Source organism: Dromiciops gliroides, chromosome 1 (assembly GCF_019393635.1).
Source record: "Dromiciops gliroides isolate mDroGli1 chromosome 1, mDroGli1.pri, whole genome shotgun sequence".
Classification (NCBI taxonomy): Eukaryota; Metazoa; Chordata; class Mammalia; order Microbiotheria; family Microbiotheriidae; genus Dromiciops; species Dromiciops gliroides.
The window spans coordinates 486,821,131-486,839,354 of NC_057861.1; the positions used below are offsets into that span (position 1 = coordinate 486,821,131).

At 39.8% G+C, this 18,224-nt stretch overlaps 1 protein-coding gene across 2 annotated transcripts in view; it reads right to left on the reverse strand.

Moving 5' to 3' along the window:
• The window catches only part of FRMPD1 (FERM and PDZ domain containing 1), a 142,651-nt gene that overhangs the window by 12,081 nt on the left and 112,346 nt on the right, over nt 1–18,224 (reverse strand). For both annotated transcript variants that reach the window (XM_043972109.1, XM_043972102.1), the window contains exons 8-12: nt 14,940–15,065; nt 13,360–13,479; nt 11,101–11,237; nt 6,494–6,620; nt 1,202–1,297 (exon numbers count right to left, since the gene is read on the reverse strand). In XM_043972109.1, coding sequence (XP_043828044.1) covers nt 1,202–1,297; nt 6,494–6,620; nt 11,101–11,237; nt 13,360–13,479; nt 14,940–15,065 — 606 coding nt within the window. The remainder of the gene's footprint in view (nt 1–1,201; nt 1,298–6,493; nt 6,621–11,100; nt 11,238–13,359; nt 13,480–14,939; nt 15,066–18,224) is intronic.

Genomic DNA, 18,224 nt, shown 5'->3' on the forward strand with positions numbered 1-18,224 from the left:
ATAAGACTTCATAAACTTTTAAAATGTTAATCATTTTATATGAAGTATCACTTTGCTTTTATGATAGTACTCTCATATCTTCAACAAAAATTCACATTAAAAATAAACAACAGCACCGGCCTTGGATTCAGGAGTACCCGGGTTCAAATCCGGCCTCAGACACTTGACACTTACTAGCTGTGTGACCCTGGGCAGGTCAAAACTCCCATTGCCCCGCAAAAAAAAAAAATAAAATAAACAACAAAACCCCAAATACTATATCATTTGATCCTCACTAATAACCCTTGATTTTGTTGTTGTTCAGTTGTATCTGACTCTTAGTGATCCCATTTAGGGTTTTCTTGGCAAAGATAGTGGAGCAGTTTGCCATTTCCTTTTCTAGGAACAGGGTGAAGTGACTTGCCCAGGGTCACATAGTTAATAAGTATCTGGGATCAGATTTGAACTCAGGAAGTCTCTTCCTGACCCTAGGCAGGGTACTCTATCCACTGTACCACCTAGCTGCCCAAATAATAAACCATAGGAGGTATGTGCTGTTATTATCCCCATTTCACAGTTGCAAAAACAAGGCAGACAGGTTAAATGACTTGTTAGGGTTACACAGTTAGTAAGCATCTGAGGCTGGAGAGCAATTCAAGTCTTCCTTACTCCAGACCCTGAACTCTATCCACTGAACTTAGCTACCTCTAGAACCTGGAAAAGGGAAGAGGAGGAGCTTCAAGAAGAAACAAATGATAAAGGCTGAATAAGTATACATGGATGACAAAATGCACTAAATGAGCTTTTTCCCTTTATTCTTCAGTATTTGTACCAGGAAAGACCATGTGCAGCACGGTGCAAAGGGAAGAATGGAGTCAGAAGACCAGTGAGTTCATATCTAAATTCTGTTATTTAAAAACTTCTGTGACACTAGGCAAGTCATTTAATTTGGGGGGGGGTGTCAATTTTCTTAGCTGCAAAAAAAATGAGGTTGAACTCAATGACCTCTGTGTCCTCTGCCAGCCCTAAACCTAGGATCCAAAGGACATACTTTAACAGAACGAAGTACAATTGTTTGATACCTCAGGTCAATTTCTCCATTTCTGTCTTCTACTGACTGTGTAATCCCTCTGCATTATTTAGCCAAAGATAAAATGATCTACACAAATTCCATGAAATGACCTAGACCAAAAATCAATTTTTGCTTCTGACTGATACATACCATTAATGTGGCATTAAAGATTTTCCCGCCATACGTTTTCAGTTCTCCAAGGATTTGTAGATAGTTCAGACGCAGCTGTGCAGCGGATATAAGTTGCTTGAATAATAAAAGAGACAAAGATTGTTTTAAAAAGGGCAAATCGCCTCAACCCAAAATAGATCTGAGAATGATCTGAAAAATTTACAACAGAACTGAATGAATCTGAGAGAAAGGGCAAAAATAAGCTCACTGCAGAGGTATTGCAAGGGGAAACTAGAAAACTGTGATGGATAAAAAGCCTATAGATAAATACTCTGCACAACCATACTGAAAATGTACAATTAAAAAAAATCAATCAACAAACATTTATTAAGTACTTACTATGCGCCAGCACTGTGCTAAACACTGGAGATACAAAAAGATGCAAAAGCCAGTCCCTGCCCTCACAGAGCTTACAATCTAATGGTGGAAATTTGCAAACAAATATATGTGTACACAAAGCAAGTTATATACAGAATAAATAGAAGATAAGTAACAGGGGGAAGGCACTGGAATTAAGAAAGGTTGGAGAGGGGCAGCTAGGTGGCGCAGTGGATACAGCACCGGCCCTGGATTCAGGAGTACCTCAGACACTTGATACTTACTAGCTGTGTGACCCTGGGCAAGTCACTTAACCCTCATTGCCCCACCCAAAAAAAAAATACAAAAAAACCAAAAAACAGAAAGAAGAAAGGTTGGAGAAGGCTTTCTATAGAAGGTAGAATTTTGAAAACATACAATATGCTTAAAAGACTGAGCATTTCTTTTTTTTAATTAATAAAGTATTTTTTTTCCGTTACATGTAAAGATAGTTCTCAACTTTTGTTTATACAAGTTTTACAATTTCAGATTTTTCTCCCTCCTTCCCCTCCCTCCCCCCCCTCCCCTAGACAGCAGGTAATCTGATATAGGTTATATATATATATACACACACATAATAACATTAATCCTATTTCTGCAATAGTCATGTTATAAGAGAAAAAATCAGAGCAATGATGAAAAACCTCAAAATAGAAAAAAACAATAGCAACAAAAACAAAAGAAATAGTATGGTTCATTCAGCATCTATACTCCGCAGTTCTTTTTTTTTGAGCATTTCTTTTTTAAAAACATTTTCCAAAAAAAGATTTGTTCTAAACTTAACCTAATAAAAAACATTTCCATATACAAAACAGAATACAAAAAAGATTATGTATGAAACCATGAATCTCTATTATATACAGTCTGGCTTTAAAAAAATATTATGTTTGTTTTTGCAGGGCAATGAGGGTTAAGTGACTTGCACAGGGTCACACAGCTAGTAAGTGTCAAGTGTCTGAGGCCGAATTTGAACTCAGGTACTCCTGAATCCTGGGCCAGTGCTTTATCCACTGCGCCACCTAGCTGCCCCTTTAAAAAAATATTATAAATTCATCATGTGTGGGAGAAGCATTTCTAAGAGTATATGTGTGTTGCTCTTTAGTAATTTTAGTCATTGACCCCATTTGGGGTTTTCTTGGCAAAGATACTGGAGTGGTTGGCCATTTCTTTCTCCAATTCATTTTACAGATGAGGAAACTGAGGCAAACAGGGTTAAATGATTTGCCCAGGGTCACACAGCTAGTAAGTGTCTGAGGCGTGATTTGAACTCTGTGCACTGTGGCACCACCTAGCTGCACATATACTCCACCTCTCCCTGGAGTTCTATAGTGTAGTAGCAGCCTGGTAGGCCTGAGCCCAGTTAGGGATGCTGTGGCCCTGAGGGGGACACTATGACCCTGGAGAAATATGGGTGATCAGCTTGTTGGGGTCAGTTAGAGATTACTCTTTCCTTGGAGAAGCAAAGTAATTGATTAACCAGGTAGTGGTTGGTCAAACAGATAATAAAGCAGCCACCCAGAAAGGTGGGTTCCTTGAAATTTACAACATGAGCTTAGTTGGGACCCAGTTGTGTTTTACTGTGATTAGAATCACGTAGTGACAATAATTTTCAGTCTTAGGTCTCTATCCCCACCCCCTTCTCGCCTCTATAAAATTGTGATCTTCTCCTTTGTTCGGGGAGTTGAAGTTAGGCTTCTTCTCCCAGTCATATCTCTATGGCTGTCTGATTAAGGAACATGCCATAAACCTGTACCTCCCTGGGAATCGAAGTCTAGGCTTCTTCTCCCGGCCATGCCTCTGTGTGCCAAATAATAAAAACTTTTACTTCAATTTTGATCAGATTGTGTGGGCGAGTAATTCTTCGAAAGAGGAATGTTTTCAAGAACCCATCTAGCAGTAACAATAGGGTACACACAAAAAAGGGGTAGAATCAGCTAACAAATGTAGACCCGTTCCACTATACCTTTTGATTGCCAGTAACTACACCCCTGATAGTTTCAGAGAGCTGCATAGGACAAAGCTTCTTCAACTTTTTCCGCTCGTGACCCTTTTTCATCCAAGAAATTTTTACCAACCTCAATTATATAGGTATCTAACCTTTTACTATTGCCAAGTTTTTTGTGACCCCTCCCCCCACATTCAGTTATGGGGTTGTGACCCAAAGTTTAAGAAGCTTTGGGCTAGGGCAGAGGTGTGACTCTTGCTGGTCCAAATACAGCTATAACTCCCTATAACAGCCTGAACCTGAAAGTGGGAAATAGGTAATAAAAAAAAAATCAATAAAATATTATGCAACGTGGATAATGTTAATTTGTGATTTTCTAGGTCTGCCTGCTGTACTTTAGTTTGATAACACTCATCCAGGACATGGCAAGGTCATGGGGTTGTGGTGGCTTTGTTGTCACAGCCCCGATGGCCAACAGAAACCAGGACACTGATTCAGGATCACACCAGCCTGGATAACCACATCACAGGATTTTATCCCTGTCTCCTGCCTTCTCTTGACCTAGAATTCTGCAGCTCACCCTTCTAAGCCTAGCATCACTAACTTCCAGCAACTTCTGAACAGTCTTTCTCTCCCTAACCCCACTTTGGAATAAAGCTCTGAGATTTCTGCTCTTCAAAGAGAGCTATGTTAGATTAGGGGCAGCTGTGGGGCACAGTGGATAGAGCCTGAAGTCAGGAAGATGAGTCTTCCTGAGTTCAAATCTGGCCTCAGACACTTCCTAGCTGTGTGACCCTGGGCAAGTCACTTCACCCTATTTTCCTCAGTTTCCTTATCTGTAAAATGAGATGGCAAAGGAAATGGCAAACCACTCCAGTATCTCTGCCAAGAAAACCCTAAATGGGGCCACGAAGAGTCGGACACGACTGAAAATGACTAAACATTAATAAAACGTTTGCTCAGGTGCTGCTTTGAACACTCAGGGTGGGCATGCTACCTAAATTAATTATCTATTCTTTATCTATATTCATTATAGCAGTCTTGTCGAGCAAGTAATGCTTGGTCCAGACCTTCCCTCAAGAAACCACAGACATCCAGGTGTGGTCAAGTCATGAGTTTTCCTAACCTGCTTGTACATCGCTGCTAGGTTTCTGTAAGGTTGTACCTATCCTCCCCCCACAGACACTATGCATGGTGGGAAGAGTGTAGCCAAGATTTATGAACAGATCGTGCTTTGATTACCTTTGCTTTTGCTTTTCCCTTTAGTAAATGTTTCATATTTAAGAGTTAATGGCGTCCCTGTGACTGACTTGTGTAAATGGGAAACACGGTGTGGGCCCTCAGAAGTTAGACTTGTTAGCTGAGCTGTGCACACATAAAGGTTACTCCTAAAATGCTGACAGCCGGTTCTTAGCAAGGTGTCAGTCACATCGGCTGTGGCCAGCCCCAGCTCCGGGAAACCCAAGTCCCTTCTGACTGTAGATTTCCATTAAATTTCCTGTCTTCCTGGGCATCAGAGTTTATTTTATTTTATTTTTTATTTTTGCAGGGCAATGAGGGTTAAGTGACTTGCCCAGGGTCACACAGCTAATAATAATAATAATAATAAGTGTTAAGTGTCTGAGGCCAGATTTGAACTCAGGTGTTCCTGAAGCCAGGGCCAGTGCTTTATCCACTGCGCCACCTAGTTGCCTCCCAGAGTTTATTTTTGTTTGTTTTTTTGTCATTTCTCTGGCATGCACAAACTAGGGTTTACCAATTCCTAGGACTTATTTGCCTGTAACCTAAAGGATACTTGCTAAAGGCAGGAAATATCCAAACAGGGGCATTCCCACTAGGTCACTGGTACAAAAGAGTAGGCCTTTTCTCCTGGAAGCCAAAGGACAATATACTTCAGGAGAAAGGAGGAAAAACCCCTATTCTGAGAGTCTTCCTTTCTAACTATGTATTTGAAGGGGGAAGAGAAATTATAATCTCAAAGTAGAGAAGACATTCCGAAGAGGATGTACCATGAACCACCAGTGGGGTATATTTCAGCACTAACACTTTTGCCTTCCCCACCCCACCTTCTTGCAATCATCCAGCCTCATAAAAACAAGCAAACTCCTTGACTGGGGACAAGGCCTTCTTTCCACTCTGCTTCCTGCTTTTATCCATCTCAAATCTGATACTTCTCAGAACACAGGCATGTGCTTAAGCTCGTTCATTGATATTCAAATAGGATACCATGACATTTTAGCAACCCAAAGAAATATCAGACCAGTGTGGCCTATAACAGGAACAGAAATCCCAGGGGCCACTTGTCTCGGCTTAGACAATATAAACACAACCCCAAGGACTCTGAGGATTTTTGCCATTCTGAGAACTATAAAGGCCTGGAGGATTTAATATATTCCCAGTTCAATTCCCGGACATGCCCAAGGGCTTTATGTCACACAGGGGACATTCAAGGGTTCCCAGAAGGGTACATCAGGCAACGTCTGAACTGGAAGTCTAAGTAGAGGCAGTGTGTCTAAAACCTAAAGAGTTTTAGGCTATTAAAAATTCAGTCCAAATGTAATCACTTAACAACAACAACAACAATTATAGCATTTATATAGCACTTTAAGGTTTGCAAAGCTCTTTACATAATTTCTCATTTGATCCTCAAAACAACCCTGTAAAGTAGAAGTTATTTCCCTGTTTTGCAGATGAGAAAACTGAGGCTGAGATGCTGACATTCCCAGGGTCACATAGCTAAGCGGTGCCTGAGGCAGGATTTGAATTCAGATCCTCTTATCATGAATAGTCAGCTCATGTCAGGGACAGGATTCAAAACCACATCTCCCAATCCCAAGTTCACTGCCTGTGCTATAACCAATCTGATAGAATTTTAAGTGAAGTCTGAGAAAAATTTAATTAAAAAAACCCCAAACCCTCTCATGCTTACACAGGTCTCAATGACAGATTTATCATCAACAAAACCGTACCTTTTGCCTGGGCTCCAGTAAGCTCTGATTCCTCTTCATATGGAAGCTAATGGCTTTTTTTATATCTTTGCCTCGCATGTTCCGGAGCAAAGTTGGAGATATAAAATTCTCTATTCCCCAGTCTTTCCTGTCAGGAGACAAAGATGATGATTTTAAAGTGCACTTTACTCTGATGAAGAGTGTAATTATATTTTATCCCCTACTTATTGTTCCCACAAGCCTGTAATTAGGAGGCCATTTTGCCAGTGGAAGGCCCATTTATACCAACCTCCACAGCAATTATCAACAGCTATTCAGAAATTAAGCCGCAGCCAGTGACATTCCCTGTTCTTTGATAGAGCCAGTAGGGAGAGGGAATACAAACCTAACAAGGACAGAATGGGTGAGTGTCCAGGGCCCGGAGCTGATAATCAGTAGATAACTCTGTCTACAACTACCAACGTCCCTTCAACTCTGGGGATCACCCTGCAAGTCTCAGTTGTCATCCAGGTATATAAAGGGAATAACAGCCTATCTTATGGTGGATCAACAAGGCCACATGTGTGGGGCCAACATGGATGTATCTGAGGGCCTGGGGACCACTCACTGTTTCCCATGACTCCCAAGTAATATATAAAACATGTGTTATGCCATAAGGATGACCTTTAGAGCTTCTCACCAAAAGGGAACATGGATAGAAATAAGAACAGAGGTGACACCATCAAGTACATGTTGTAATTTCTGGGGTGTTTCTCAAATCCCTTCCACCTGTGCCATGCAGCACTCAACTACACCAACAAGTCAATATTTATTAAGTGCACACTTAATAACTTCCTGAGTTCAAATCTGGCCTCAGACACTTACTAGCTGTGTGACCCTGGGCAAGTCACTTCACCCCATTTGCCTCTGTTTCCTCATTTGTAAAATGAATTGGAGAAGGAAATGGCAAACCCCTCCACTGTCTTTGCTGAGAAAACCCCAAATGGGGTCAGGAAGAGTTGGACACAACAGAAATGACTGAATAACAACATATGATATGTTCTGGGGATATAAAGAAAGGCAAAAAGACAGTCCCTGTTCTCAAGGAACTCCTAGTTTAATGGGGAACCATACCTTGAAGGGTCAGCTCAAATACTGCCATTACTAATCTCCCTAACCAAAAATGATCTTTTCTTCTTTCTTATGGGTGTTGTCGGACGTACCCTTCGATATGGGCCATATTGGCTTCTACAGCAGTTAGTATGGCCATGTCTTTTTTTTTTGCAGGGCAATGGGGGTTAAGTGACTTGCCCAGGGTCACACAGCTAGTAAGTGTCAAGTGTCCAAGGCCGGATTTGAACTCAGGTACTCCTGAATCCAGGGCCAGTGCTTTATCCACTGTGCCACCTAGGCCATGTCTTTTTGCTACCATGCTTGGAAGGCCCTTCCCCTCACCTCTGCCTCCTGACTGCCATGGCTTCTTCAAGACACTTGAAATCTCACCTCCTGCATGAAGCCTTCATAGGACTTCTCATCTCTGTCTCTCTGAGATTACCATCCATTTATACATATAGAACTTGTATGCGTAGAGTTGTTTGCACAACTCCAATAGAATGTAAATTCCTTGAGGGTAGAAACTACGCTTCTGCCTTTCTCTGTACTCCCAGTGTTTAGCTTAGCCTGTCTAATAATACTAAGAAAGAAGGTACTCAGGGGCAGCTAGGTAGCACAGTGGATAAAGCACTGGCCCTGGATTCAGGAGGACCTGAGTTCAAATCCAACCTCAGACACTTGACACTTATTAGCTGTGTGACCCTGGGCAAGTCACTTAACCATCACTGCCCTGCCAAAAAAAAAAAAAAAAAGAGTACTCCCCACCCCAATGTTTTATTTCCCTCTCCCAATCTCATGTATCATAACAACAAAATATATTAGTTATCAATTATTACACATTGCTAACTACTTCTGTTACTTTAGCATTATGGGTACTAATGATGCTCTAATTGATGTTTTGATTATCTTTTGGTCTAATGGATTAATATGATGGTGAAAATGTATCAATACAATCACAGAATCCCAGAGCTTGTAGCTATCTTGTCTGGCTTGTAAATATTTGAACAAGAATATTTTCTATGATATGCCGAACAAGTAGTCATCCAGCCTGGACGTGAAGACTTCTTGCACGGGGAAAGCCACCGCTTCCTGTGGCAAGTCATTACAATTTTGGATCGCTCTACTGTTATGAAGTTTCTATCTCTATGGGGCCTATCTATGCTTCCCTACAAATTCTATCCACTGCTCCTATTCCTAACTTTTAGTGCGAGCAGAGGCATAAATCTAAAACTCCTATCACATGACGACTCTTCAATACCTGAAGACAACCTCAAAGCATTCTCTTCTGCAGCTAACTATTTCCAATTCCTTCAGCTGATCCTTTGGTGGCCTGGAAAATTGCCTTGGATTGCCTTTCTCTGCATACTCTTGACCTGGTCACCATGCTTCTAAATCACAAACTAATTCATTGTGTTACTTTCCACATTGATTCAAAAATCAAGATACTGGATAAAATAATTTTTGAACAGCGTCATAAGTTTAGACCCTAAGCTAGAATCTTTAGGGGGGGAAAAAGCACGAACTAAACAGTGTATCCCTAATGATCCTACTTTTTTTGAACCTTTTTTTCCCCCACAGTGACGCCCCTTGACTCTTTTTGATGATGAAAGAATCAGGCCATTGGAATTATCACACCTGCCAACTGGAGAGCTGAGTGGGGAGAGAGCTCGTCCCCAAACCTCCATCTAAGAGGGGACTCAGGTCAGCCCTTCTCCCCCACCCCCTCTTCAGCTTTCTGTGGGCCCTATTAGATCACAAACTCCTCCAGGGCAGGGACTGTTCTTGGCACATAGTAGGCACTTCTTAAATGTTTATTGACTGACAGTAACCTGGTAGCACCTTTTCTTCCTATTATCAGGGTCCTTTTCTAATTTGAAAAAAGCTGGGTGGTTAGTGAGCGGACCTTTGTTTCTCTGAGTGCTCCTCGTTTTATTCCTGATGTTTCTGACCTGGACAGATGTACCCTCTCTGGGTCCCCCTTTCCCAGGGGGTTACCATATTGATGAGGAACTTAGTGTGGACACCAGATTGGCACAGCACACAGTAGCCCAGAAAGTCCTGGGATCCTCCAGCCTCAGCCTCCCAAGTAGCTAGGACTACAGGCATGTGCCACCACACCCAGCATTCCTGAAGTTTTTGGCTGATTGATACATACTTTAAAAACAAATTACTTTTTTTTTTTCAGCAAACTAAAATCTATTTTCTTTCTCCCTGCCTTGGGGTAAAAATAGGAATATCAAAATCCTTGTAACTAACATGCATAATTTAATTAACCAAATTTCTGTATCAGCCATGTCCAAAAACAGCATGGTTCCCTGGCATTGAATCCATCACCTCTGTCAAGAGGCAGGTAGAACCCTTCATCATCAGTCCTCTAGAATCATCGATAGTCATTGCATTGATCCAAAGCTGTTTGTCTTTAAATGGTTCATATATAAATTGTTCCTCTGGTCCTGTTCACCTGATGTATGCTTACAACCATACTCTCTTTGTTTGCAGAGAGCTTGAACTTGCTATTCAGAGTCTATTCTACTTTTGTTTGGCTCCAGGCTTAGATATCCCCCAAAGAATGTTCTACACTCTAGCTTTGGGTTGTTTCCCTTGTGATTATGGGACTACAGCCTGTGCTGGGCTCCAGGAATCAGGGGATCACACATTTTGAGCTGGAAGGAATCTTCCCCCTTTGTTGTTGGGTTTTTTTTCAGGGCAATGAGGGTTAAGTGACTTGCCCAGGGTCACACAGCTAGTAAGTGTCAAGTGTCTGAGGCTGGATTTGAACTCAGGTCCTTCTGAATCCAGGGCCAGTGCTTTATCCACTGGGCCACCTAGCTGCCCTCCCCTTTGGTTTTAACAAAGGAGGAAAATAAGGCTCATCAATCAAGCCAGAAAGGTAGTACAGTTATAGAGCACTGTACTGGAAGTCAGGAAGACTTGAGTTCAGATGTGATCTCAGATACCAGCTAGTGGTATGACCCTGGGCTAGTCACTTAACCTATGTCCATTTTAGCTTCTTCATCTGTAAAATGGGGACAATAATCCCAGGGTTCTCGTGAGAATTAAATGAGATAACATTTATAAAACTGTTTGCAAATTTTTCAGAGCTATATAAATGTTATTATTATTGTCACCATCATTATTACTATTATTAGACATGTCCAAAGTTATATAGGTATCAAGCTTATCAAGGCAAATTAAAATCCAAGCCCTCTGGTTCCAAAACCCAGCTATCTTTCCATCACATCACACTAACTCAAAATTGATTCTCTCCATGCCTTTGCCTCTGCTGTGGCTTTTATGTATAGCCATGTTGATTTTTTTGTTGTTGTTCAACAGAAACAAGATGTCAATGTGATCCACATGGGTTACCAAGCCTCTCTGCTTGCTGCCTTTACAATCTATTTGATTACTCTGACCAAGTGCCTCAGGGATGGCCATACTGTCTATAATACCAAAGGTGAACCAAAGCCAATAATTCTGAATGAACCGCATATGGCAAGCCTCTGTGAGAGGAGAGAGTATCTGGGGATCCCACTTACTCTATGTATTTCAAAGAGATCTTCTGTGGCTGGGCACAAGCATAAATCCGTTCTTGAATGTGTAATGCTGCTAGTCGTAAGGCAGAGCTGCATTTCATTTCAACTGCGAACCTTTCCTGGAGCACGTCACTGCAGCTCTGAATTCAACAAAATTGAACCAATGAGAAAGCAGAACAGGCAGCTGTTAGATAGAGTGTTCATGGTCATAGGTTTGAGAATTAATGGGATAAAAAATTAGTGATGGCAAACTGGAAATAAAAGTTGGATAAGGCCCCCCCAAAACCCCACAAAAAAACAAAAACGACAAGTTGTTTAAGGTTTGGGGGCAGCACAATCCTACTAACTCCTGAGCAGTTTCTTTATTTGTAACATGTGGATAACTTCCAGGCATCTCCCTCAACAGTATCACACAGATTAGCTGAATGAGAGCCCTAGCAGTGGGTCAGGATGGAAAGAGAGCTCAGGCCTAAAAACTGGCCTTTTTATTTTTTTTTTACTAACTAGCTGTAGCAACTCAGGTAAGCTTCTATGAATCTCAGTTTCCTTAGCTATAAAATGAAGGGATGGAGAAGATATTTATTTTTTTTTGTGAGAAATAACCTCGGGGCAGCTAGGTGGCACAGTGGATAAAGCACTGGCCTTGGATTCCGGAGGACCTGAGTTCAAATCCAGCCTCAGACACTTGACACTTACTAGCTGTGTGACCTTGGGCAAGTCACTTAACCCTCATTGCCTTGAAAAAGTTTTTAAAAAAAGAGAGGGAGAAATAACCTCAATGATTAAAAAAAATATTTAAGTCATGTCATTTACACAGAATCATCAAGAACTAGATTTTCCTGAGTCTCAGACCTTCCATCAAAGAAACTTCATTAGTAACACAGGGAAACAATGAGGTTTTGGGGCTGGCCAGAATACCAGAATATAGTATAAAAGTCAGAGATTTTGCTGACACACACACATAATAAAGGAAGCAATGTGACCCAGGTGTTCTTCCTTGCCTTGTGTCCTTAATCTAACTTCACAGGCATGTTCTTCAAAAAGGAACTAGAGAGTGAGTAGCTCTCATGGCCCTAGTTCTACACAGCTTCTGTAGGTTTTAGAGTGTTGCAATAGGTTTTAAAGATGCAAGACCACAATCATAGAGGTAACAAGAGAATAAGAAATTTTCTAATCTTAAATCAGTCAGTCTACCACTAAGGACTTGGAATCAACACCAGACAAAGGTAGAAAAATAAAAGTCTCACCCAGTGGTGTTCTCTTATGGCTCTTGTGGCCTCTGTGACTCTTGGAGTAGCTGGTGGCCTTTGGCTATGCAGTGAAAGAGCTGTTGCTCTTTCCATCAGGGAGAGGCTTTACAGTCACTGCATCCCAGCACCGATAGTAGCAGAATGTAATAGCTAGCTCTAAAGAGGCTATCTATCTGAATCTCAGATGATAGTAGAGATGTGACAGAGAGCAAGTAGAAAAGCAACATCTATTGCAGACATGTTATACCCAGAAGCAATATCCAAGGAAGGATAGTAGAGAGGGGTATAGCGAAATCACCCAGAGAATGTTGACCATTCTAAAGCATCAGTTGCCTCAGATATGCTTGTTTTCTACCTATGTGTGCTCCCCTACTGGTGGTATGATAACTGGTAGGAGAATGCACAACATTTGTAAACATGAAGACCTTTTCTTATCACTTTAGTTGTTATGCTGGTTCATTAAATGTTATTTTTGGGGGGCTAATTTGTCCTTAGGAGCAGCTAGGTGGCACAAGAAGACTCATATTCCTCAGTTCAAATCTGGCCTCAGACACTAGCAAGTCACTTAACTCTGTTTGCTTCATGTTCTTCATCTATAAAATGAGCTGGAGAAGGAAATGGCAAACCATGCTAGTATCTTTGCTAAGGAAACCCCAAATGGGGTCACGAAGAGTCAAACACAACTAAAACAACATAATAACAACAATTTGTCCCTGGTTGCATGATAAAATAAAAACAAATCAGTGGGTGCACTTGAACTATGATTTTTGAATGGAAGTTTGAGAGAGCATCCCTGGTGTTACACTGAAAACAGAAAGCTAAGGAACAATCAAGGTTTTTTCTCTTGCAAGAAGAATTGATGTGTTTTGGAGGGTTTTTTTGGCCACAACATTGTGTTAACTATTTCTTTTCATTATTAAATCTTAACTTTTTTCCTTTTGAAAGATATCCTAACAAATATATCATCTTTTGAGAAGGAAATCCATCACTACATGATACAATACATACTCACCTGCAAATAGAGATATTCAAAGGCAACCGGATCTTCTTTCAGGAGATCCAATGGATCCTTTGGGACAAAACACAGTCTAAAAAGGCATCTATAGTCATGTGACTCTTTTCTTTGTACCACCTACAATGTTTAAGTTAAACACAATTAATCATTTTAATTTCAACCCCGATTACAAAAATAGCACTTAAAAAGGTAAGGCAGTAAAACACCGTTTTTGGAGATCCTAATTATAAGCAAATGCACAACCGGGGCGGGGGGGGGGGGACGGGTAATGAACCTTTGGGTTCAAATTTTGTACCAATCGTAATAGGAACAAGAGAAATAAAAAAAACAACACTTTACTGTTGGCTAAACAGGAAAATAAATGGGTTTGGGATTAGAATTCTTCTGTTATTAAAAATACTTTTAGACTCAATGAACATATTCTCTCTCTTAAATAGGAAAAAACTTTCTTCAAAGTCTTCATCAAGGAAATAACTAAGAATGTCAACATTCCATGAAGTATGACTAACTTCTTTCCCTCATTTCTCGTCTTCTAATTTCACAGACTCACATCATATCTCCTCTAATACAGATTTACAAGGTCCAACTATAGTAGTGGAGGGAAGGTGGGAGAGAATCCTATCATTGACCAATTTTAAAAGGCATATTTATATGTAGTTATACATACATATACATATATATACAGCTATACACACGTACACATATGCATACACACACGCATGCATGGATGGGGAAAAGGTTTACTGTTTTAGAAAATAATTACTGTAAGAAAGAAAAAGAAATAACTGTAAGAAATAGGTTCCTGATGGAAATGTAGAAAGTTTAACCAAGACAGGGGAGGAAAGGAAGGAGACAGAAGTATAAAGAAAAAAACACTTAAGAAGTAAAAAGGTCAGAGGAGCAACAAAAGAGAGAAAAGAAAACAGTTTTAAATCAACAAGTGCACATAAACACAATCCATTACTGCAGGGGTTTTTAACTTTTTAATGTCACTGACTTCTTTGGCAGTCTAATGCAGCCTATAGACCTCTTCTCAAAATAATGTTTTTAAATGCATAAAATAAAATACATAGAGATAAACAAAAGACAAAAAATTTGAAATAGCTATCAAAATATATTTTTAAAGTTCAGAAGTGGACACCAATAGGGCAATTTTGTTACTGCTTCATTAAAACTTTTATGCACCCTAAAATGTATAATATTTTCATATATAATGCTCTTCCTCCCTCATCTCTGTACATTCAAATATTTGTTTTCTGATGATTGTTAAGATTATAATTTTTTAAAAGGCAAGTGAAGAAAATACAAGTTTATTCATTATTGACTAAACAGATTTCTCTCATATCACATCTATTTTGGGGGGGGCGGGGCAATGGGGGTTAAATGACTCGCCCACACAGCTAGTAAGTGTCAAGTGTCTGAGGCTGAATTTGAACTCAGGTACTCCTGAATCCAGGGCCAGTGCTTTACCCACTGCACCACCTAGCTGCCCCTTTATCACATCTATTTTTAAGAGAAATAGATGTACTAGGGTCGACACAGAGTTTAATTCAGCACAGCATCTAGCACTGACTTACCTGCTCAATGAATTCATCTTCATGGAGAAGGTGCAACTTGGAGATATTATATTGCTCCTCCAGAGCAAGAGCAAAGTGGTCAATGCTATGGATGGACAGCTTCTCCTTCACAGTGAGGATGATGTCCTGGTAAGTAAGGAGAATAACCAGGGACATATTTCAATGATGATAGCATTACTGAAAACATCCTTGCCAGGGAACATCAAACGTTTCTTTGCTAGAAGAAGAGATAGGCTTTTGGCTATATGTTCAGGTTAGGTGACAAAGATAACAACAAGTTCTCCTTGGCTGTCTTCAGGGCACAGGTAGCCAAACTGGGATACATGAGCCCCTAGGGGTTATACAAGCTACTCGACAAGGGTGTATGAGGAATAGTTGGCAAATAATTGCACTGTTTTATTGGAATATTCCAAAAAGTAGTAGTATTGGTAGAAAAACTTATGTACTAAATAAAATTTTCTTTAGGAAAATTAATTTATTTGATTTTATTTCTTTTGTGAACATTCATGGTAGAATCTAGATTTCATTTCTTTTAACAGTGAAGATAATATACAGGGAAACTTATTCAAAAGGCACGGAATACAAGGATAGAAAAAGGTTGGAATGTGATGGAATTTTACTGTGCTATGAGACATGATGAGCAGATTGATTTTAGAGAAACATGGAAACACCTGCATGAAATGATGAAGAGTGAAATGGGCAGAACCAAGAGAATGTTATATGCAATAACAGCCATAGCTGAAGAACAAGTGTGAACAATTAAGTTATTCTGAATATTATAAATACTTAAATCAACCACAAAGGACCGAGGAAGGAAGATGCTATTCTCCTCCGGAGAAAGAACTGATTAAATAGAAATACATATAGTATAGTTTTACATATATATAAATATATGGATATCTGTATCAAATATAGATAAAGATATTGGTGTCAAACGGTGGCCTTCTCCAGGGCAGGGTGGGGAGGGAGTGAGAGAGACAGTTCAGGACTTAATTAAATTTTTAAAAAACAAAAAGTTTGGAAACTCCTATGTAGGAGAAGGGAATCTCTTGATCTAGGAAATTTGTTTTTCAAATCATCAGTGGGATTGCTAGCTATTGGTTTAAAGCAATGTATTAACTGTCAATAAAAACAAATATTAAAATACACAACAGTAAAATGATGATGCATGAAATAGGCAAACTTCATTATTTATGATCAAGTTAAAATGTACATTTTAATTTTAATAAGGTTTTTTTTTTGGGGGGGGGTTGGATTCATTTCACCAGTGTGGGAAGCTCCTTCCTACTAATACATATTGACAAGACTGTAACTTATAGTCTTAGAGAACTGCCAGAGAAACTGAGAGATTGATGTGACTTGTCTCCTAGCACAGTTAGTCTAGGTTGGAGGCAGACCATGGGCCCAGGGCTGGCTCTGTATTCACTTAAACCACATGATGTCCTCCTTTTAAACAAGATAATAACAAAATCCATCTCTGTTTTCATGGACTCCTATTTATTTTTTCAGATTTGAGTGCTATAGGGTGGACCAAAAGTCACAAAGGGATTTCAATATTTAATAACTCATTTTTTGGTTTTTAATTTACAATACCATAGCATCATATACAGTATATATAGGAAATAAATTTACATTACCTATGAAATCAAATCTCATAAATGGCAAAAATTAAAGAAAAAATAATTTTCAAAAAGCTATTAAAACAACGCGACTTTTGGCTCACCCTGTATAATGCTTAGTTGACGTTGAGTAATATGTATACAAATGTATATGTGTGGAGATAGATGTGTGTGTGTATTATATATATATATATATATATATATATATATTTAGAATTTTCCCCAAGTTTACATGTAAAAAAAACCAAAATTTTTTTCGCTGGATATATATTTCTTACTCTGTTTTATTCACTCCCAGCAGACTCTTCTCATTCTTCACCCAACAGACATCTCTCATATCCTTCCTTTCCTGACTCACTGAACAACACATGTAGGCAACAACAATGATTAACTACTAAATTGTTCTCCGAGGCCTCCTGGGTTGCATAAAAGTTGGATGCAAAATCTTTTGTCTTGAGGCATCCACCCAATGATGTTTCCCCCATAAGTTTGAAGAGCTAATAGTCTTTCCATCCCCTTCCCTGCTGCTTCCTTTTCATTTCAATTACTCATGGAAATGACACTAAATAATATGTATTATTCTCTGCCTTGCAGCTGGAACTTAAGGACCATTTGCCCTTCCCATTGGCCCTGAAGCTTAATCCTGTTTCTATGTGTTGTTTCACAGGCTCTCTGAGGTTTGCAAAGCACTTTGCATATTAGTATCTCATTTGATCTTCACAACAATCCTCTAAGGTAGATGGTATATTATCATCCTCATTTTACAGATGAGGAAACTGAGGCTGAGAAAGGTTAGGTTAAATAACTTGCCCAGCATCACCCAATTGATAATTATCTGAAGCAGGTGTTGAACTCTGGTCTTGCTGGCTAATTCCCAGGTCAGTCAGTCAATGAGAATTTATTAAGTGCCTATCATGTGCCAGGTGTTGTTCTAATCTCTAGGGATACAAAGAAAGGTAAAGACAAGTCCTGCTTTCAAGAAGCTTTTGGTCTAATGGGGAGACAATATGAAAACAACTCTGAACAAACAAGAGACATATAAGATAATGGGAAGGGGTCAGCTAGGTGCGCAGTGGATAGAGCACTGGCCCTGGAGTCAGGAGGACCTGAGTTCAAATCCGGCCTCAGACACTTAACACTTACTAGCTGTGTGACCCTGGGCAAGTCACTTAACCCCAATTGCCTTTAAAAAAAAAGATAATGGGAAATAATCAATAGAGGGAGGGCATTGGCATTAAGGGGTATCAGACAAGGCTACTCATAGAAGATGGGATTTTAGCTGTGAACTCATTGAGAAGAGGGACTGTCTTGCTTTTCTACTTACATTCCCAGCACTCAGCATGATTTGCATATGGTGAGCACTTAAAAAATATGGTTAGGGGGCAGCTAGGTGGAGCAGTGGATAAAGCACCAGCCCTGGATTCAGGAGGACCTGAGTTCAAATCTGGCTTCGGACACTTGACACTTACTAGCTGTGTGACCCTGGGCAAGTCACTTAACCCTCATTGCCCCCCCCCCAAAAAACGATAAATAAAATAAAAAATATGGTTATTCTTTCATTCATCTAATCCATTTTGGCCAAAGATGTTATGGACAATAACCCTACTGATATTGGTAAAAGGAGTTCACACACCAGGAGTTTCCATAGCTCATTCTTATATTCAAT